This window comes from Mytilus edulis, chromosome 12, assembly GCF_963676685.1.
Source record: "Mytilus edulis chromosome 12, xbMytEdul2.2, whole genome shotgun sequence".
NCBI lineage: Eukaryota > Metazoa > Mollusca > Bivalvia > Mytilida > Mytilidae > Mytilus > Mytilus edulis.
The window spans coordinates 10,076,298-10,099,873 of NC_092355.1; the positions used below are offsets into that span (position 1 = coordinate 10,076,298).

Consider the following 23,576-nt stretch of genomic DNA (forward strand, 5'->3'; position numbering starts at 1 on the left):
GTAACAACATATAAAAATTTCAAAAGCTTTGGTTGAATGGTTTATGAGAAAATGCACGGACACGACTGGAAACACCATTTTTCAATCTTTCAAGAACCATAACTCCTGAACGGTAAAAGTCAAAATCGTCATTATTGAACTTGACCTCCATTTTGTCATCAGTAACAATATATTAAAATTTTGAAAGCTTTGGTAGAACAGTTCATGCGTAAATGCACGGACACAACTGGAAACACCATTTTTCAACCTTTCAAGAACCTTAACTCCTGAACCGTAAAAGTCAAAATCGTCATTATTGAACTTGACCTCCATTTTGTCATCGGTAACAACATATTAAAATTTGGGAAGCTTTGGTAGATCAGTTCATGCGTAAATGCACGGGCACGACTGGAAACTCCATTTTTCAATCTTTCAAGAACCATAACTCCTGAACGGTAAAAGTCAAAATCGCCATTATTGAACTTGACCTTCATTTTGTCATTAGTAACAATATATTAAAATTTGGGAAGCTTTGGTAGAACAGTTCATGCGTAAATGCAGGGACACGACTGGAAACTCCATTTTTCAATCTTTCAAGAACCATAACTCCTGAACCGTAAAAGTCAAAATCGTCATTATTGAACTTGACCTCCATTTTGTCATCTGTAACAACATATTAAAATTTGGGAAGCTTTGGTAGAACAGTTCATGCGTAAATGCACGGACACGACTGGAAACTCCATTTTTCAATCTTTCAAGAACCATAACTCCTGAACGGTAAAAGTCAAAATCGCCATTATTGAACTTGACCTTCATTTAGTTGTCAGTAACAACATATTAAAATTTTAAAAGCTTTGGTTGAACGGTTCATGAGTTAACGCACGGACAACATTTGATTGCCGCCCGCCCGCCCGCTCGCCCCCAAGCCCGGCCGGATCCCCAAGTCAATAACCGACATTTTTGTCACAAAAATCCGGTTAATAAATAACACAAAGATGAGAGGGTGATAGAGCAGATTGTTATCCTGAGGAAAACATTGTCAACCACAGTGAAAACATTGTCACCTTCTTAGCCATGTGATAGAGTAAATTAACACCCTAATATTAGCCAATCAAAATATGGCATTTTAACGTGAAGTATAACAAATTGAAATGGCAAATAGTTTAGTGGATATTTAAGATGAAGAACATAGTTTTAACAAAATTTTATTAAGTAAATTTAATTCTTAGATCTTTCCTTTTCTAACAAGATAAAGTGAATTTGAAATTTGCAAAATTAAACCACCGCCAATTGGGATGGAAAGGGCTCAATACAAATAAAATTTCCACTAAAATAAGTTGGTTTACAGTAACTTATATCAATCAGTTTAACAAAAAATATATATTAAATTTTCATAATTTAGTCTGAATAGTAATATATAATCAGGAAATATGTGAGAAATCATGTAAAAGATAAGTAAAACAATATACTGTAAATTCAGAACTTATTATTGAGATTTAAACATGACAAACCAAAATTATGATTAACTAATGCAATGACAGGAAAAGCTACATACAAATATATGAATCAAGTATCAGAATGTGAGGTCTTAGATATATATTTGCAATACTCAGCCAGTGGTTTAATTGGCCATTGAAAAAATTTGCAATACCCATAATGCAGTAGATACAGGAACAGAAAATTGAACATTATGATTTACATACCTGTTGTAACATTCCAATGGTAAGTTTTTCCCTTTTTTTGGTTCTGCACACCATTCAAAACTGGAAAAAAATTGAGTACATTCAACATAATAATTACTATCTTAATTTGCAATTTTCCTCTGTCCAATCAAATTTGTTAAGCTGTTAATCACATTCAAGAGTACAATTTGTAAAGAAAAATTATGGATTCACGTTTATTTTACTTTCCAATTGGAATTAGGAACACTGAAAAGTTTTAACCAATCAAATTTCTGGATCGGACTCTGAAACTTACTCTTCTATAGATGTATATGGAATAAGTCTGCCATTCCAGTAACACTCAAATATTGGTCTCCTTCCCCTTCCTGGTCTGTCATTGGCAGCATAATCATGTTCATCAAACACTTCAGGTTCACCTATAATAAACAATGTATGTCAGACATTCAAGAATCAAAGCACTGAGGGCATTAAAAGTACAGATTGCAGGCATTTTCAATGTAAAAAGTTATGCATCAATGGAGCATATAAGCAATGGATGGAATATTTTTAAATGAAAATATCTTCTTTGTCCATCAACTAAAATAATAAACATACTCTAATTATAATATTAATTTTAATGGTTATTTTAAAAACAGATTATGTCATTTTCAATCTATAGTTTAATTTCTACACAAGTATGTTGATATGTGTACAAACTATTTTCCTATCTAAATAACTGAGTATAAATTTACTTGATAAATTGCCCTTGAAATTTACATTGATAATGTACAGAGTGTTCACCTCTATGCACTATTTTTTTATTTTCTTAAAATTAGTGATAAGGTCTGGATATAGAACTATCAAGCCAGTAGTATAAGGGTTTAGACTACATGAATGCACTTATAAAAAGGGAACCAAAATCTGGAATTCCTTTCAACCCTTCTATAGTATTGGTCACAAATAAGGGAGCCAGCCATACAGTATTGATTTTTTCTCATTACTGAAGGCCTTACAGTTGGCAATAATTGCTTAAATCCATTTGAACTTTGGTGGATTGTCTCATTGGCAACCATATGCATGCCACATCTTTTTTTATATTCTATAGGATGGAACTTGTTTTACAAATTCACCTTGACTTTCAACATGTTTGACATTGATTCCTGACATTTAACCTTCTAGAAATTGAACAATTCTTAAATACATCAATTTGTCTTTAAAAAAAATATAAATATAAAAATCTTAATATTTTTGTTGTTTGTTAAAAATGTCTCTTCAAAGCAAAGCATGGGTTATTCATATCAAAGGACTTAAAAAGGTCAACACTTACTTCTGAGGTCATTCATATAAGACGACTTAAAGGTCAAAACTTACTCCTGGGGTCATTCATATCAGATGGAAATGTTTCTTTGTCATACAGGAACGGATGATATCTGATAATTCCCTCCACGACTCCCGATCCTTCCACGGTAGCTTTAAAGTCGAACACACTAGCACCAGATCTCACATATAAAGTCTGCATGTCGTCATCAATGTCTCGCAGATTTATAACTTGTGGAACTGTCTGCTTTGGCATAAATAATTTCACCTGTAACACAAATAGGAATAATTACATTACATGTATATTTCATTGTAAAATGTTATTATGATTGGCTTACATGAATCTCACGACATTCTAAAATCAACAGTCATTTCAAAATGAATTGTAACATTCATGATGACATGAGCTTCCGCAATAAAGTGCACAGGTAAATAAAAAGTTTTCGTGATCCTAGCTAAAAAATGTCATTATAAGTATTGAATGCTTCTTTTAGTAATTTTATAGGGTTTTATAAGCTTTGACCGTGCCTACATTCTTAGAATGAAGGGCTTCGGCACTTCATACAGAATTTACTTTGGTCAACACTTTTACACCCCAATAAATTTACAAAAAGAAGCATTCAATTCTAAAATGAAACAAAATGTGGAACAGCAAACCAACATCACCAAAAGTCAACATGATCTTCAATAATGCAATGTCATCTATGAAATGCCTTGTCAATGAAAATTGTCAATAAATTGTCGATGACCCATAGTATATTTTGGAATATCATTAACCAGTGATTTTGCTAGAGCTCATCATTTTGTTGACGAAAGTATCTCATATCAAATTAGTCACTTAAATGTGGAAAGTGTTAATTTTTTGCACTAAATCTATTCCAGTTAAATCAATCGGTCAGTATTTCATTTTCAACATTTCTCAAACAACAATTTTTAGTTTGTTCATCTTATTTTTGTCATTTGAACAAAATCGATTTACCCAGGACAGTTTGCATTTTAATTTCAATATTTTTCTCTAACGATCACAATTTTCAGTTTGTTAGTTGTAGTTTCATCACAGAAATGTATTGTCATATTTAATATAACTTTTCATCAAAATTTTTCAATAACTTTGATTAAAAAGATAGAACTTTATTCAAAACGTTTTTTCACTTGCAAACAGGTGCTTCCTTTAAGGGCATACGATACAGTTACAGGGGAGGTAATGACGTTGCTAATGTAAAATGTTATTTTCGCGACGTCAAACTGTGACATATCAGGAAAAGATGCATTTTTCGACTGATTTTTATCATTCAAACTGATTTAATTTGAAAACGAGTGCATGGACCCCTATTTTTTAAAACAACATTTTGTTTCATTTTACAGAGAGATTATGTAGACCAAATTGTATAAAACTGTAAATAGTGCAATTTTTTTAATTTTGATAAATATACAGCAAAAAATGACGTTTTTTTCTCAATTAATGACCATTTGATAAATATGAGTTATTTCTGAATAAAAAAAGCATAGATTTTTAGGATACTTATAAAATACAGAAATTACAAATTATTTAACAAAAAACAATTTGTGTTTATCTTTTAAAACAAAAAAGTTATGTCTTTCTTTCGAAAGAAAAAATACGGCCACAAATCTGAATTTTGAGCAAATATACAAAATTTCAACCTCATGTAACTCAAAAAGTAGCACAGGAAGGTATGTTTTTTATTACATATTTGATTTAATCAGGAAGAAAATAGCCTTTATGAAAATTTTCATCAAACTGTAAATACAGGATCAAAATTGTATCGTATGCCCTTAAGTAACTATATTCTTCACATGTGTGAAAGTATTCATATAAATATTTATAGACACTAAAACGTAAAATACAAAATCATTAATATCAAATTAAATAAAAGAGACAAATATATTTCTTAGCAACTTAACTTAATAAATGATAATTTCCTGCCTTTTGTTCACAATGAAAGATATTTTCAAAGATTACAGACTCAGTATTTAAACATTCAGAAATAGTGCCTGGATATATCTGACCAATATTTAGTCCACCTAAAATTTACATAGTTCCTACATACTAACCTCTATATCAATATTCTGGAAGGGACTTGGAGCTCTATTATTTTTTACCGAGGACTCATCAATGTTTCCCTGTGGTCCATGTATGTAATAATGGTAAATATGTCTACAAAATAGTGAAACTTTGCATCATTAGGCATTTGTACAGAACATAAGAATTGTGAAAGATAATTTTTGTGTAAAAAGGCAATTCTTCAATATACATTAGTGTTAATATCTTTTTCAGTGGCATGTTACTGGCCATGAAATAATAACAATAAATTTTTGACCTTAAGGATTCACTACTTCTATATAATTTTCAATTGTTTTATTGTCCAAATAATACATTCAACTAATTTTCACTTCTTCATAACAACTTACAAATTATACAGTGTTTTCCATTCGGCATTTAAGCCGGGTGTGCCGACCACCTTCTTTTGAAAGCCGACCACCTTTCGATTTTAGGAGGTGGTCGGCTTTTTTTTCAAAATCCGGATTTTTTTCGGTTCCGTACCGTTAAAATTTGAATACTAATCCCGCCTTGTTTTCATTGACAAAGATGGCGTCCAATCGTCAAATTTCAATGTTTTCATTAATCAATCGGGGGGAAAAGAAAGCAAGATGACGATGATGATAAAGAAAATACTAGACCAAATAAGTTAAATAAAATTTATAGTAATGTTGAAGTTGTGGAAATTGAACAAAAGTCAACCAAACAACGGAAAAGACACGCAAGTGAAGACAAAGTATGAGCAAGACTAGTCACAGAGGAAGGATACTACTGTTCTGTGTGCCAAAAATACGGCACAAAAGCAAGAAACAGAACAGAAACCTGGATCGAAAGGCCTTAAATCCATGCTGATGCATAAAATTGTAAATGAAAGAAGAGATAAACGAGATAAATTTTTGAAAAAATAAAATCAAAGAATATTTGACAATTAATATGACTACTTCTATTTATGTTTGTTAAATCCATAAAATGTGAATATTATACTAATCTTTATTTCTGTGACCCCCACGTGCACCCACAGTAAATTAAAAAAGGTTGGACTTTTAAAAAAAAAAACACCCGGTTGCAAGTTATTTTTTTAAAACACCCACCTTACCTTAGTGAAAAAAGGAAAACACTGTTATATTAAATGTTGTACCCAAATGATAACATATGCCAATTGTCATGTCCAAATAATGACTTACGCTAATTGTCGTGTCCAATCTTTGATTCTACACTTGAGATAACTAAGATGGTCAGGATTTATATTTTTGATTTGTACCACTGTAAAATTTTCTCTCTTCTTTTCTTCATGGATAACATTTCTCACAATTTCATCGTCTGTAGAAATATGGCTGGCATCTCCTGGCTTATAAAATAGTCAATAGTATTACAACATACAATATATATAGAAAATAGAGAATGACAACAAGGAAAGTGTCCAAGAGACAGCAACCTCAGAACAGCCCAAGGCTTTAAATAGGTTTTCTGCACATAGAAACAATCTTGCACCTTGAGGCAGGCTTCAGCAGGATGTTTAATAATACTGTAAATTCAGAAATTATTGTGTGCATTTATTATTGTGATTTTGTCATTTTAGACTTAAATGTGATTTTAATTTTTATGATTTTGAGAAACATTCTGTTTAATTCATATGAAATGTTTCAAAATGCGAGTTTAAATTATTGCGTTTACAACTCTGTTGCATTTTTCGCAATAATAAAAACCTAGCATAAATTTCTGTATTTACAGTATGCATGTATTTCGGTCCCATGTATGTGACAAAGATTACATCAAACAGAGTAAAGTGTTTAACAGGGAGCTGAGGAGCTATTGACTTTAACAAAACACATTCTAAAATAAAGCATGCTCACATTGATATTGATACCAAATTACCAGAAGTCTTATTTTGTAGTGCAGTATAAAATTTGACAAGGTAGTGGGACAATTAAAGAAATAGTTAACAAGTCCTTTGTAAAGGTATTATTAATTTACAATAGCATTTGGTCTGTAGCAAGTTTGATTTGCTGAATAATTATCTTCATTGTTTTGGGATGACATCAAAAGTTCAATGTAGGATAAAAAAACTTACTTCATATAGTTTTTTCACTGCCCCCCTTACCCCTCCTCTTAACTTAATTTGGGAAAAAGGATTGACCCAATAAGGATATATATAAAATCGATGTCAATTGAACAAAATTTGCAGCAATTTTGACCCCCACCCCCAAACTATTTGATTTAAGTTTTTTATCCTTCATTGATTTTTTGATGTCGTCCCTTATTCATTTCTTTTTAATCTAAATCAAAAAGGGATCAACATATTTCTTAATAACAAAATTTAAAGAATGATAGCTGTATTGTATTTGAAGATTGGTCTACGTCAAAAGTGAGTTTTACTTTTTCAAATTGAATTTATCTACCGAAATCAGCTTCTTTAAGTTACAGACATGTAGATAAAGAATTTAACACTTGTTGTCATCCAATCAGAACCATTAGTACATAATGATTGCATTAAAGAATTTAACACTTGTTGTCCTCCAATCAGAACCATTAGTACATAATGATTGCATTAAAGAATTTAACACTTGTTGTCCTCCAATCAGAACCATTAGTACATAATGATTGCATTAAAGAATTTAACACTTGTTGTCCTCCAATCAGAACCATTAGTACATAATGATTGCATTAAAGAATTTAACACTTGTTGTCCTCCAATCAGAACCATTAGTATATAATGATTGCATTAATATATCTATACCTAACACTTGTTGTCCTCCAATCAGAACCATTAGTACATAATGATTGCATTAAAGAATTTAACACTTGTTGTCCTCCAATCAGAACCATTAGTACATAATGATTGCATTAAAGAATTTAACACTTGTTGTCCTCCAATCAGAACCATTAGTATATAATGATTGCATTAATATATCTATACCTAACACTTGTTGTCCTCCAATCAGAACCATTAGTACATAATGATTGCATTAATATATCTATACCTTTCTATTATGTATAAAGCCACTGTAGATTGCCTCTTGGTTAAGTTCTTTCTGTTGAAACTCTTCCTTAGATATGGTCAGCTCATGTACATCCTTAGACTCTCTAGCTTTGGATATCATCTGATAAATAAAGATGAAAATAATATACATTGATAAACTCTGGGGAAATTATGTTTAATACTATAGTGTAATTTAACATAAAAAAAAGCTATTTTCAATAAAATTGTGTAGGTGGCGTGAAAGTTTATTCTATAGACGTAAGATGAGAATATTAGAGAAGTGTAACCTTTTTTTACAGGAAAGACTCAATATTGACTGAGGTCAGATACATCAAAATATACATCTGATGAGTTAAACACTTTTCAACTGATTTTTATAGTTTGTTTTTATGTTGAACTGTTAAACCTCTGTCCCAGGTTGGGGGAGAGTTGGTGCCTTCAAACTAGTTTTTTCTCGCCACATTCTGTATTTGCCTGTCCGAAGTCAGGATCTTGAAATTCAGGGGTTGTCATTAGTTGCTGTACATATATATTTTGTTTATTGTTCATTATTTTTTATATAAATCAGGCGGCATTCTTTCCTGTTTGAATTGTTTTACATTTGTCATTTGAGGGCCTTTTATAGCTGACTATGCGGTACAGGTTTTACTCATTGTTAAAGGCTGAACAGTGACCTATAGTTTTTTTAATTTCTGTGCCATTTGGGATTATGAGGAGAGTTGTCTCATTGGCAATTATACAACATCTTTTTATTTTTATATTGTAGCCAAGGGGGGAAAAATTACATTAAAATTTTAAAATAGGAGTTCTATTGAGATCACTATGATCCAAAAGTCCGACCTTTTCAAATACTGTTGAGGACTTTTCCTTTAAAATGAAAGTTGGAGAGGACGAAAGAAAACTCCTATCTACCCTCCAGTTTCCCTTGAATGGAATAGCCCAGATATTACATATAGCCTACCCTGGTTGAAGTACCAATAAAGAACACAGCCTGTTTCCCACCGACACCAAAGTAGGATATATCACTGTTAAGTGAAAGGGGAACATTAGGCTGTATCAGGGAACTGTTAGAATCTTCATCCTCTGTCTCTATAAAACTCCTATAATATAAAGTCAAAATCAATTAAATATAAAATATGGGAATTCCAGTTTGAAAATTCACATACGTAAGTAATTCAACCATAAAATATCAACATCAAGAATGTGTCCCCAGTACACGGATGCCCCACTCGCACTAACATTTTCTATGTTTAGTGGACCGTGAAATAGCAGTAAAAAAACTCATTTGGCATTAAAATTAGAAATATCATATCATAAGGAACATGTGTATTAAGTTTCAAGTTGATTGGACTTCAACTTCATCAGAAACTACCTTGACCAAAAACTTTTAACCTGAAGCGGGACGAAAGGACACACGGAGGAATGAACAGATAGACGGGCGAACGGACGTACAGACCAGAAAACATAACGCCCCTCTACTATCGTAGGTGGGGCATAAAAACAACTATTTTTAAACATATTTTTATCACTTACTATTACATTTGAAGCATATTTTCAAACTAATTCAAAATGAAAACTGGTGTTGTAGATAAGAAACGTGCAAGTTAAGGTAATATCTTTAATGATTTAATGGGAATTTCTGAGTGAAGTGTTGTGAATGGATATTGCAAAAAAATATTCAATACAATTTTAACGTGACCCAGCACGCCTAAGTCTGGAATGAGACAGTAATATATACTGACAGTTAACAGATTAACTAGTATTAAATGAGTTGACAACAGGTAACCCATAGCAAATTGTCACATTTAAGATATAAAGACCCAGAGGTATGGCTACTCACACTTTATCTCGTTTGTCTTTACGTATAAACTTTGACAGTCTGTAGATCGCCCAGTTATTGAGCTGACGAGGCGTCATACCTTTCCCATTATCTATCACAAATATACAATTATCTTTGGGATTCTTCTCATCAAAATGCTACAATAATAAATAAAATTCTTATTTTTACTCATAATAAGAGGTAATGTAATCCCCCCCCCCCCCAAATCCATTTTATTGTGAGGTTTATATTGTGTAGTCTTGTGTTAACTGTTTTATTTTGGACTGATACCAACTTATCTTTTTTCTTTTTTACCTTAATGTTGTTTGTCTTTTATGGCACTTTTTTTTTTTATGAAAAACAGCATTTAATGTATCAAAGAAGAGGGGGGTCGGAGGGGTCCTGAGGGGTAAATCTATCCTGAAATCCTGAGCTTAAAAACACCTGATCCTGACGTCCCGAAAAAGGTCCTGCCCCGCTCTTGTGTAGTCTTGTGTCAACTGTTTTATTTTGGACTGATGCTAACTACTCTTTTTTCTTTGAACTTTAATGTTGTGTGTCTTTTTTAGCACCTTTTTTTTATGAAAAAAATTATATAATGTATCAAAGAACATAAAGCCACTTTTTCAAAACACCTCTTCACCTCAATCATGAAATTGTACAGCCATGAGTACAGAGGGCAAAAACATGTATAATATTCATGATGCATTTTCAGTGGCATCATACATTTAAACAATTTATAATTAAGCCTCAATTTATGCTTGAACCAATGGTCAACTTTCCATAAAACATTTTTTAAAAGCACATTAATTATAAATTACTAATGATTTTGATTGCCTCAGGCTTATACCTACCAATCTGAGTTCTATTTTTCTGGGCCCATCATTGTTAGCTGTTGCAGACAGAGCATTATCTATCAACTCAGCAAAGGCATAGGCTAAAACAGAAAAAAGGCAAATAGATTTATCAACTAAAATTACATTAGTACTTAAAATATCTATAACAGGTTTCTTGTTTAGGCAATACATGCATTCTGAGAATAATGTAGGAGTGGACCTTACTTGACACAAAACTTGGCTGCAATCTGACCCTTTTTTTATTATTTTAAAAGAAGGGTGGAGTGGCACATACATCTGTACATGTATACACTGCCTAAATCTATGCCTGTAAAAGTCACATTTTTTCTATTGTTTGTACATTGGAAGAACTGGTGTTTACACTCCCCGTAAATGAGTATGTATCCTTGCCTAATTAATGATTAGTGTCCTGATGCAAATGATTCATGCATGTTCCAAAGGATAGCATAATACTGGACATGAATTATTTTTTGTGGGTAAAATGTTTTTGCAAAATTGAGGAAAACTGATTTTTCTTGGACATTTGATTTTTACTATGCCAAATAAAATTCAGAATGGAATTGTCAAAGTATGTTTTTAAGCCCAATAGAATATTATAGTTCTTTGTACATTCAAATGTGGTTTACATATGATAAACCCAGGATTTTTTAAACCAAATTTGTACTTAACAGGTAATGTTACAGTAAAAATATTTTGGCAGTGACAAAACTCTGATTTACAACTTTTACACAATTAAAAAAAAAGGCAGCAGCATGCATTGTAAGTTAACAACGGAGAACATTTTTTTACATTTTTTTACTAACACCCTTGTATGTACTATTCACAGAGTTCACGAAAATGGTTTGTCCTGTCGGTCTCGGACCAGTATTTTGAAAGCTAGTGACGGTCCCTATAACCGATGTAAAAACGGCTGTTGCAGTGCCTTTTTTTATCGTAAATTAGTTGAACCGCAACTAATTCTAATATGTGTTTACATCCGTCATCAGATGTACCTGCTGCTAATTTCCAGTACTGGTTTCCTATTATAAACAAACTACGGAAAAGACCAAAGTGCTGATCTACATATGGCCTGCTAAATTTGTTCATGTAGCCATCCCCGGCAAACAATCAGCGATTGAACAATTCTATGGAGATAATAAATACTGAGAAAGTGATTCAAAAGATGAAATGGATAGTGAAGATAACTTTAAATAAGAATTATCAGAAGAGCAGAACTGATCCTTCTTTGTTAATTTGTCCGTGGCTGCGAAAAATAAAACTAATAATAATAAAGTCATTTTTCAATAAATCAGGTTAAAATTGACAGAGTGTTTAGGACTGGCTGAAATTTCATAGGACTGAAAAATAATCTTGCTTTGTCAGTCCCCGAAGGACCATAACAGTTTTCACGAACTCTGCTGTTTTAACATGTCCTTACTTAATGGATTCAGTCCCTCCGATGCATAATACTCATACATGCCTCCTTTAACTTGTATGTACTGTAAGTTGTGTACTTATGTAATGGATTCTGTTTCTCCGATTATAGTACTCATACATGCCTCCCTTAACTTGTATGTACTGTAAGTTGTGTACTTACGTAATGGATTCTGTCCCTCCTATTATAGTACTATTACATGCCTCCCTTAACTTGTATGTACTGTAAGTCGTGTACTTATGTAATGGATTCTGTTTATCTGATTATAGTACACATACATGCCTCCTTTAACTTGTATGTACTGTAAGTTGTGTACTTATGTAATGGATTCGGTTTCTCCGATGCATAATACTCATACATGCCTCCCTTAACTTGTATGTACTGTAAGTCGTGTACTTATGTAATGGATTCTGTTTCTCCGATTATAGTACTCATACATGCCTCCCTTAACTTGTATGTACTGTAAGTCGTGTACTTATGTAATGGATTCGGTTTCCCCGATTATAGTACTCATACATGCCTCCTTTAACTTGTATGTACTGTAAGTTGTGTACTTATGTAATGGATTCGGTTTCTCCGATTATAGTACTCATACATGCCTCCCTTAACTTGTATGTACTGTAAGTCGTGTACTTATGTAATGGATTCTGTTTCTCTGATTATAGTACTCATACATGCCTGCCTTAACTTGTATGTACTGTAAGTGGTGTACTTATGTAATGGATTCTGTTTCTCTGATTATAGTACTCATACATGCCTCCCTTAACTTGTATGTACTGTAAGTCGTGTACTTATGTAATGGATTCTGTTTCTCTGATTATAGTACTCATACATGCCTCCCTTAACTTGTATGTACTGTAAGTCGTGTACTTATGTAATGGATTCTGTTTATCTGATTATAGTACTCATACATGCCTCCCTTAACTTGTATGTACTGTCAGTCGTGTACTTATGGCAGATTTTACAGTATTGTGTTCTGTCTCCTACTTTCATGTTGCTAACGTGACAGAGACAAAAATGAGTAACGTTAGCGACATTTGGACATGTCACATGAGCAACAACATCTTTAAAAGTTAAAATGTATGCACACAGTGATGTTTAATATATGCCTGGAGTAATAAAATTGTACAGTCTGGTTTAGAATTTCTAAATATACAGAATGTCATTTGCAGGTGTACTTTATATCAAATGAATACAAAAGAAACCAAAAAATGAGTAACGTTAGCGCCATTTGGACATGTCACATGAGCAACAACATCTTTAAAAGTTAAAATGTATGCACACAGTGATGTTTAATATACGCCTGGAGTAATAAAATTGTACAGTCTGGTTTAGAATTTCTAAATATACAGAATGTCATTGGCAGGTGTACTTTATATCAAATGAATACACAAGAAACCAATTCGTAATAGTAACATTAGCAACATCTACTATCATGACATTACATTTTGTTGCGAACGTCTTTTTGGTGGACGGAATACATTTAAGGTCCTCTTGTAACGATATTACATACAACTTACCTTCTTTGCTTCCCCATCATGTGAAGGAACTGACTCCAAATCTATTTCTGCAAAGGGCGATATCGTAACTCCTATACAGGAGAGTTACAGATCTAAATATATGTTGCTCACGTGACACTGATTTGGACGGAAACGTCGAGCAGTAACGTTCGCAAAAAATAAAACAGCCAATGATATTGATTCCTCAAGTCCTTTGAACCCCTTACGTCATCCAAATTTAATATGATTGCTATTTTCAATTATTTATAAAACCCGGGATAAAAATAACTACAATGGGCTGTCTGAGAACCATTAAGAAAATTGCGATCGTGACATACCACAATGGACGGAAAAGACGTGACGTTAGCAACAATATTATTAAATTACCTTTTTTAGCCTTTACCAATAAAAATCTGCCTTAAAGTTATGATTAAAACACAAAAGAAGACTTTTTATTAAAATAGAAGTCCATGTTATTAGGCTCCACTTATAAATAATACTTCAAAATTCCACTCCAAATAAGCTGGATGTCAGTAAAGTAGGTCATGATGTCTATTCCATGTCCAATATTTTGAAATTGAAAATCCTCTAATTCTAACAAAAAACACAAACACAGAGTAATTTTTATTTTTATTTACTCAGAAAGACACATTTTATTCATTAACATAATGCATTACTCCATTACACAGTCTGTTTCACAGTTTCAGCAATTGCTTTTTTGATGGATACAAAAAAACAATATTTCCTTCTTATTGTAAAATCTGCCTTATGTAATGGATTCTGTTTCTCTGATTATAGTACTCATACATGCTTCCCTTAACTTGTATGTACTGTAAGTCGTGTACTTATGTAATGGATTCTGTTTCTCCGATTATAGTACTCATACATGTTACTTAACTTGTATGTACTGTAAGTTGTGTACTTATGTAATGGATTCTGTTTCTCCGATTATAGTACTCATACATGCTTCCCTTAACTTGTATGTACTGTAAGTCGTGTACTTACGTAATGGATTCTGTCCCTCCGATGCATAGTACTCATACATGCCTCCCTTAACAATGGTATCATAATGAGGCAGGAAATTCACTCTCTCCTTAGCAGGGGCACATAACTCTTGGTTTATGGATTTCAATACATACAATGTGTCACCTTTATCAATAATGTCTGAAATATAACATGTAAATATGAGATATCATCAAAATTTGTGACAGTATATAATCCTAACAACAACAATCCTATTATTTAAATACCATTTAGACAGTATATAATTTAGGGGCTGACATATTGTATAAACGCCTGTCAGTGAACCTCTACTTTCACTTTTGATTTGGTGTTTAGTTGCTATTGCTTTTATAGATACCCCATATCTCTTTCCTATACACACCGGGTATACTGATTCGATCCTGTGGAGAGCTATGAACCCAGAGTAGCAATGAATGAAAATGTGTAACAGTGGGAAGGTAGGATCTGTACTTGTACATAACGTGATTGTGTTATGGTATAAAGATTATGTATTCTTGTCTTTTATTTTGTGCTTTGTCTATATGCTTGACATATATTTGTTTGTTTTTTAAAGTGATTAAGATACATGTAATAACATAGTGTTGAATGCTGTGTCCCTATTTTAACATTTTACTCATTATGTCTGTATGTATTGTTAACACATACAGTACGGGTAGGGACTTATTTTTATGGATGTCTTAATCCGTCTAGTCGGATATGAATAATCGGACATTTTTAAAGTAGGTAGTATGGTCATTAATCAACAGATCCAGGTGTGAATGGTCCTTTCATCTTAATCCGTGTTGCTAGAATATACGGTTCACTGATTTCAGAATCAGGTTACCTCTAATTTTAATCTCTCAGTCACTTTATTGATTATTTTAGTTCTACATCGTATTTGACATAAAATATTTTTACAGGTGAAGTACTGGAGAAAACTTTGTTTTAATAAAAATAGCCTATTTTTGTTAATTATGGTTTTTATATTTCAACTGCTATTTATTTTCTTTGTTCCTAAAAATTATTTTTATTTTATGTTCCTTTTTGTTTGTTTTTTTTTTGTTACAAGTATCTTTTTCTTATTTGTTTGCATAATTTTTTAAACCAACATATATATTTTTTACATGTATTCTATTTCTTGAAGCTTACAGTTACTGATTTATTTTCCACGTAAATCCATTGATTAGCAGAATACTGCTGCATACGTTTTAGTTTGAAGCGGTCACATGCAAAATATTTCTATAATTTGTATTTAATACTCAGTCTGTGTTGGGTCAGTTCCGAGATAAAAATAATTACAGTGAGCAATACTTGTATATTATTAGTAGCTTGATGATTCTTTGTAGTTTTTACTTTTTACTGTAAACAAATATTGTCCGAAAGTTGGAGATGTATAACTAAAATAGAACGCAAATAATAACACTAGAAGAAAATATTGATTCTTCCCGGGCATAAGTTTATTTTAAGATTTCCGTGTTTGTTCATTATGCTAAATTAATATAATTGATCTGCATTTGGGGGTAGGGGGTAAAAGGGGTCCGGATCTCGAAATCCCCGGCTTAAAACACGAAGTCCCAATTAAGGTCCCGAATTTAAATAAATTTAAATCCGGACATCGCGAAAAAAGAATTCCCAGATCCCGAAATCCCGACCTTAATTGCATAATATTAATTTACGCACAATCCATGTAAAAAAGGAAACTTGTATGTTATATTTTTTATAGCAATCTAAAAGAAAAAATGCCGTGAAAAGACAATTTCATGATACACATATCAGTGATCAACAGCGTGTGCACGTGGTTGAACTTTAACTTGACTCCACTCACAATAATATTGAATGCTAATAAAAGATATTAAAGATCGATTTTGTCCACTGCACGAGATTTTTATATGGCGGTAAATGTCGTAACAGTAAACACAGGTGACCTTACTGAACGACCGCGTGGGAAAATCCATTCATGATTAAATTTTATGTGGAATGATTGACAGTATTGTGCTTTATTTTTGAGGCTCTTGATCGATTTACCAGAATACAAATTTAATCGATTTACATATGTATGTATAATCAAAACAAGATTTAGTCTTCTTTAACTATTTTTTGTTTTATTTTTATCAGTCATTTCCCGGATTCCCATTAAAACAATCTATTTGGAGACCTCCTTTAAACTTCGGAAATAATACAACATCGATTTAAAAAAATCATACTGACTGCGCGAGCTTTAGTATGACTAGAAGTACGACGAAAAAGTAAAGACAGCTGATATCACGACTAGTATGACTAGCCTTCAACCCCTTTGGGGTATAAATGTGCATTTATTCAATAAACTATATAAGGTTAAACTTTAATTTTCGTGTATCGATTTGATACAATTTGTAAAATATATATAACACCGTCGATTTTCATAAAAAATTTCAGACATGAAAATAGAAAGGCATTATCTGGAGTGTCGACAATTTAAAAAAAAAATTAAAAAATAGGAATCGAAATATGATCTTGGCGTTATAAATATTGTATTAAAAGAAACCAATTGTTTGACTTTCAAAGAGATTAACGGGAAATATGTCAAAATAGAAAGCACGAGTGATCTGTCTGACCAAAATGTTTCACTTGCGAGAAATGATTGACAGGTGTGAATAGATGTAGAGGCTCCTACGGGGAAAGTTGTATCAAAAGGAAAATAACTTAATTCACAATGCCTATACATATTTTATAAATACGATATGTTGGTCTTATACTTAAAATTGATTTTCTAATAATAACATATAAAGGAACAGGACGTTAAAAGGGGGAAATAATATTACCATCAACGAAAACTCGTATAATTTACGGGATTGAAGTCTCAACAATTTGATTTAAACTTCTATTGAAAACAGTCTTGGTTGTTATTAGGCTTATTATTTTAAATTAGATGAAATATTTACGTTTTACAAATACAAATACAAAAAAGTTTATTGGCACAAAACTATTGAAATAATTGGCAACACAATTTATTGTTAAAAATCGTCTTTATTTCTTTTTCAAATTATAAAAAAAATAAAATTATATTTAATTTTAATTTTCATTCTTATATTTAATTTTAATTTTAATTCTTATATTTAATTTTTATTTTTATTCTTTCTCTTTGAATACAAAACAATATTTTACATTTATCTATCCTCCATAAATACTAATATATCTGTACAGATAAAATTTAATTCTAATCAAGCTGGTACAGATTGATTTACGACCTTCCACTTGGATATTGCACAGCAGGTGTTTATTACACTGGGACAACTGTCCGACCAGTCTGACATCTAGACGGATTAAGACATCCATAAAAATAAGTCCCTACCCGTACTGTACTTGACATTATAATGGAATTTTATGTGACAAGTGAGAGGTTCAGCTAGCTATAAAACCAGGTTCAATCCACCAAAATGCCTGTAAAAAGTCGGGAATATGACAGTTGTTATCCATTCATTTGATGTGTTTGAGGTTTTGATTTTACCATTCGATTAGTAACTTTCCATTTCCTTGGGAGCTTGGGAGCTTGGTATTTTTGAAATTTTACATTTTAATAGAATTTAATCAAAAGGTGGACGATACAAATGGATAATTCAAACTCATGAGTTCAAAGACAAACAAGTCTACAAAAAACACTTAAGGATGCATGTACACCTCTGAGGTGCCAAACATTTCTGGAATTAAACTTTTTTTTAACCTGATTTTTTGGGTTTATAAGACTGTAACAAAATGATTGGTGAAGAAAAATCATATGTTTTGGAAATAATTCAAGAACGAGATGTCAACGAGACTGAATGAGACTGAAAAGTCAGAAGAATACATCCTTAAGAATGAGCAACATGTATCTTAAAGTCAGCTGATCTTGTATGGTGATAGTGTTTCCTGCAGCTTTTAAAAAGGGCAGGGTAATTGTTAGCTCAGAGGGCACATTAAGCGCGATGGACAACAATTTTAGGGCACTTACTTAACATAAACAGGCAATTTCTATAAAATGGATTCATTTAAAAAATACTAGTTTAATGACCTCTTTAATAGTTATTGTTCAAAATATATACATGTAACAGACTTCTTTCTGGGTCTATCATATTCTTGATGTGGGACCACATTGAAAAAAAATGTTGGTTTGCCAAAGCCAGAGTTCCATAAAAAAGATCAGGGTGATAGGTTGTTTTTTTTTTTTTAAATATGAATGGACTATTTAAAATGATTAACTTAAAGAATTTGTCTGGTCATTTTTAGTAACCAAAATTTAGTAAATTACAAAAAAAAAAAACTTTACAAATTAACCCCTTCCCCTCTACACCCTTTTCCAAATTAAATTAATATAGATACACCAAGTTTTACTACTTTCATGGCACTACCATATCAGCTGTTTATTTTAAATGTCTATAAATAGCCAGAAATAGTTGTCCCAAGTATTTTTCCCGCCTAAAATTATCATGTGACATGTTTGTAAACAAAAGACAACATTTCATCAAGGAATTCATTTATTTTCTGGATTATTCTGCTTTTAATAATTTAGTTTGGATTTTTATTCATTTCATTTAAGGTACAGTCAAGCATTTGTATTTAAAAATAGTTTGCAAAGAATTTTTACTTTTTACTTTGACAAATGTCTCATGATCGCCGTTCATTGGCTTGTTCAACCATGCAAACAATGTATATATTATGTAAATTAGAAATCTATCAGCTGTCAAAAATATTGATCTAAGCAATCGATGTTTTGAAATCGTTTTCCGGTTTAGTTTCTTGTCAAAACCATGTCATATCATTAATCTTCTAGGCAAAACGATGTTTCTGGGACTTGGGGGATACAATCAGGACGCGTGATTAGTATCTGTATTCACTATTCAATCTATTGCAGTTTGCTAATCAGCTGATTACGAAATCGATTACAAAATGGCGTCCTAGTGAACTTTTGTTTACGTTTGAAGGGAAATAACTCGAGCGGTATTCATAAAATATGTCTTTCAGTACCGTAAAGGCATGGCGTCAGGAATTTCGACAAAACTAGGGCAGGGCGTCAAATTTTTTCCCCAAAAAGGGCAGGGCGTCGAGAAATCGCGGCAGGGCGCCATTACACGCCAAAACCACCTGTAGGAAACACTAGGTGAATCTAGTTCCACTAGTGGAAACCACCATTTTGCTACTGGAAAGTACTACAATTTAAAAAAAACAAAAATATTAAATTTTTTTTTAAGTTAAAGCTGTGATAAACTTTTACCCCACGATGGATCATCTTTAATCTCTTCTCTATTTGTTGTGGCAATGACAAATTTTTCATTTTTCTTTATTCCAATAGTCTGAAAAGATAAATACATGTACTTGCATACAAAACACATATAATTTTTTAAGGATCATGAATTCTTGTGTTGATTCAATGATAAACAATATGGAAATTTCATAGAAAAATCTTGTTTGAATGAGACTGAATAAAATATATATTTATCAGTATAGTAAAATGTAGGATTGGAACTCAATACCAATTGATTTTTAATATGGGTACATGTACAGTAGAAAAATAAATTAAAAAAAAAAATGGGAAAATTTTGGGAAATTTTCAGTGTACTAATGAACTCAAAATCGTTGAAACTTTATTTTCAACTATAGATGTTCACTTTCTCAATTTGTATAAATTATAATAGTCTCTATAATGTTCACTAAATTGCATCGGTCTCCTTTTTGGTTTATCATCTGTTTTCCAAGTTCTCTTTATCCGCACAGGAGGGGGCAGTATACATACAAAATTATTGGCCCCCCACAAGAAAAGTGCCGGAGGGGCGGATAAAGAGAACTTGGAAAACAGATGATAAACCAAAAAGGAGACCGATTCAATTTAGTGAACATTATAGAGACTATTATAATTTATACAAATTGAGAAAGTGAACAGCTATAGTTTATCTTTATTACAAAAACATTAGTGAACAATACAGAGACTGTGATAATTTAATTAATGGATAACTTTATTTTACATTTATAGTCATTTTCTAATTCAAAGTTAAGGAGGAATGTAATATCTGCGATTATTCCGTGGAACGTCATGCACAAACCTTCGGGACATAATCACATTTACTTATTACGTAACGTCGCTACGGTGATATCAATTGCATATTTTGTACCCATTATTAAATTACAATCTGAACCATCAAGTCTTGCTCCGATCTTTCACTCATTCACATACATGTGTAGATATGGCACAAAATGTGCACCTGAATATAGATATCTTGTTTTGTTACCCCCATTGCCTGCCTCACATTATAATTATGAGTGTATAAGAGGGAGCCTCCAGATGTTTCAATGAGTGTGAACTCTCCTGTCTTAGAGAGATTGCTATGCTTAGAAGTGCTATATATGTTATGACTTTGTTTGTAAACAAACAGACATGACGGACACCAAGCGAAAAACCCACCTCTCGGACCCGTTTAACAAAGTCATCATAATTCCAAAGTCCTCCAGTAGGTATTTTGACTTCCGGGACGTCCTTGTCTCTGCGATCAAATATGAAAACGAATGCATCATCATCTTCTAGCTGTGCAGAGGCAACCCCCACGCTTTTTCTGTGGGTGGCCATATTTGTTATTACCCGCGTTCAAAAATTAACCCGGATGTTATGACAATAAACGGCAAAACATATCGGATAAGAATAGAAATTCCGAATAGAAAGTTTTAAAGTCATCTTTAAACATATAAAAAAAGTTGAACAGCTATGTTTTACATTAGGTGTATATAATGTTGTTGTGTTGCGATTGTTAATTTATTCTTCGGAAATGAATCTTTAAATTCCCAACTGCATATACATGTATTGCATACATACATAGTATTAAAGTTTAGTTATAACTATAGGCACTTTTAAATGTATTGGCAAACATGATACGCCGAGCGGAGCGAGGCAAACATTTTTTTTGAAGGGTTTTGGAGCCACTGAAGGCCCAATAAGCTACTTACTTAATGATGTAAAATCATGCTTTCTGGGTGTTCCGAAGACCCTTTCATAATCTGGAAATGAAGTTTTGTTTTAATAATTTTTTGACAATATTTTGGTCTCAAAGTAAAATGTATAAATTCAGTGTAAGACTGAAGTTTCTAGGGACAACATCAAAAGACCAATGTGCATGATAAAGCAAAAACTGAATTCACATAGTTAAGCCTGTGGCTGCTGGTTTTTTTTTAAACTCATGATCAAGTTCATAACAAAATTACTACAGAATACAGAAGGGCAATCAATGAACAAAAGACAAATAAATAAGAAACATTAATCCCGAAAAATCAGGGCTATAAGTCTGAGGGAAAACAGAACTTTCTTCTTGCAAGGCCGTGAACACAATTGGATATGGAGACAAGCGTTTGGTTTTGAAATTTCCTACATGTAGTTACGGCCCTGTTAAAATAAAAGTGAGGTGAAGGTTCCCTGAGACAATATACCTCAAGTTAAATGAAACCAATTTTCAGACATTTCAAGTATATTTAAATTATACTTATACTTTTGTTATTAAAAAAATTTGGGAAGTCTTTCACGATTTTTTGGGGAATTTATGAAGAATCTGGTGTCATGTGCATCTCATACTTTCGATTAGACCTGCTGAGTTATTTATTTTCTATAACATTGCAAGTCAGGTAATTTATTTTCAAACTACCACAGAACAAACCATTTATTTTTGTGATTATCAAGGCTGAGTTATTTATTTTTAAAATCCTCCTGCCCCCCCCCCCCCTAGAATATAAAATGGTCGTCCCCTAACAATCGAATCGGGACATATGGAAGTACTATGGATACACTCCTACAGTTCCACTTCTTAAAACACAATTAGGGATCGAACCATGACTTATATTATCCTCCTACAGCCCCTCCTATTAAACACAATTTTGATTTTAATCATGACATAAATAGCATCTTTCTGCCTTTTGAAATTTTAATTGATTCGTACATTTAAGGAATATTTATAGTCTCTTGATAGTTGACTCATTTGCAATGATACCAATACTGTCTTATTTTATACCTATTTCGATTAACAAAATAGTATAAAAAAAGATCTTAACTAGGAATTAACTAGATCTTTTTAATTTTTTATATAAAAAAAATCATGACTGATAGAAAATGCAAATATTGATGTGTTCATGTCACCAACGAGCATACTTCTGTGATAATCCGGGCAAATATGAAAAAGAAGATGCGGTATGATAACCAATGAGACAATGCATCACAAGAAACCAAATGACACAGAAAATAACAAATACACGGGTCATCGTACGACCTTCGTCGATGAGCAAAGATCATATATACCGCACAGTCAGCTATAATAGGCCCGTGACAAAATGACCGCGAAATGTGAAAAAATTCAAACGAGAAAACTAGCAGCCTAATCAGTATTGTACAACATATTGAACAAAAAATAAATATGCAGCACAGCATCAAACGACAACCACTGAATTACAGGTTCCTTACTTGGGGCAGACACATACAGACTGTGGCGGGTAAAATATGGTAGAGGGCGCCCAATCCTTCCCTTATCTTGGACAGTCAGAGTGGTGTAACAATACAACATAAGAACGAACTATAAAAATCAGTTGAAAAAGGCTGAACTCAGCAGATGGATACTTTGGTTTGCATGCGAGTATTAATTTTTGAATGCATCTATTTTCGGTTTTTATTTATTAATTTATAAAACTAAAAAGTATTCAGTTGTGGGTTTTCCATATTCTGTTGGTAGAGTTATTTTCTAGAAATAGCTTCCTCTGTTCTTTGTGAATTTCTTAGAATTTTCTTTGCTGTTCTCAATTGAGTGTGTGGTGGATGGTTTTGTTACGGTTCAAGGCCCGATCAGTTTATCAATGTGAATATAGTAATTTACATAATTTCAGATGTTTTCGAACATTTGGCATTGCTTTACATTTTGTCCCTTGTTTTTTAATTGGTTTTGCTGGAACAACTAATGTTTTTGCTTTGATCAATTTGTTTGTATTGGTTTAAAGTTGGTCTGAAGTTGAT

At 32.3% G+C, this 23,576-nt stretch overlaps 1 protein-coding gene across 1 annotated transcript in view; it reads right to left on the minus strand.

The window, feature by feature from the left end:
• LOC139499674 (structural maintenance of chromosomes flexible hinge domain-containing protein 1-like) overlaps positions 1-21,196 on the minus strand; it is a 75,975-nt gene extending 54,779 nt beyond the window's left edge. The window contains exons 1-12 of the mRNA XM_071288432.1: positions 21,000-21,196; positions 19,815-19,893; positions 14,591-14,749; positions 10,670-10,752; positions 9,837-9,973; positions 8,958-9,096; positions 7,998-8,117; positions 6,201-6,364; positions 5,031-5,133; positions 3,012-3,225; positions 1,957-2,077; positions 1,683-1,742 (exon numbers count right to left, since the gene is read on the minus strand). Coding sequence (XP_071144533.1) covers positions 1,683-1,742; positions 1,957-2,077; positions 3,012-3,225; positions 5,031-5,133; positions 6,201-6,364; positions 7,998-8,117; positions 8,958-9,096; positions 9,837-9,973; positions 10,670-10,752; positions 14,591-14,749; positions 19,815-19,893; positions 21,000-21,161 — 1,541 coding nt within the window. The 5' untranslated portion in view covers positions 21,162-21,196. The remainder of the gene's footprint in view (positions 1-1,682; positions 1,743-1,956; positions 2,078-3,011; positions 3,226-5,030; positions 5,134-6,200; positions 6,365-7,997; positions 8,118-8,957; positions 9,097-9,836; positions 9,974-10,669; positions 10,753-14,590; positions 14,750-19,814; positions 19,894-20,999) is intronic.
• Positions 21,197-23,576: the final 2,380 nt, after the last annotated feature.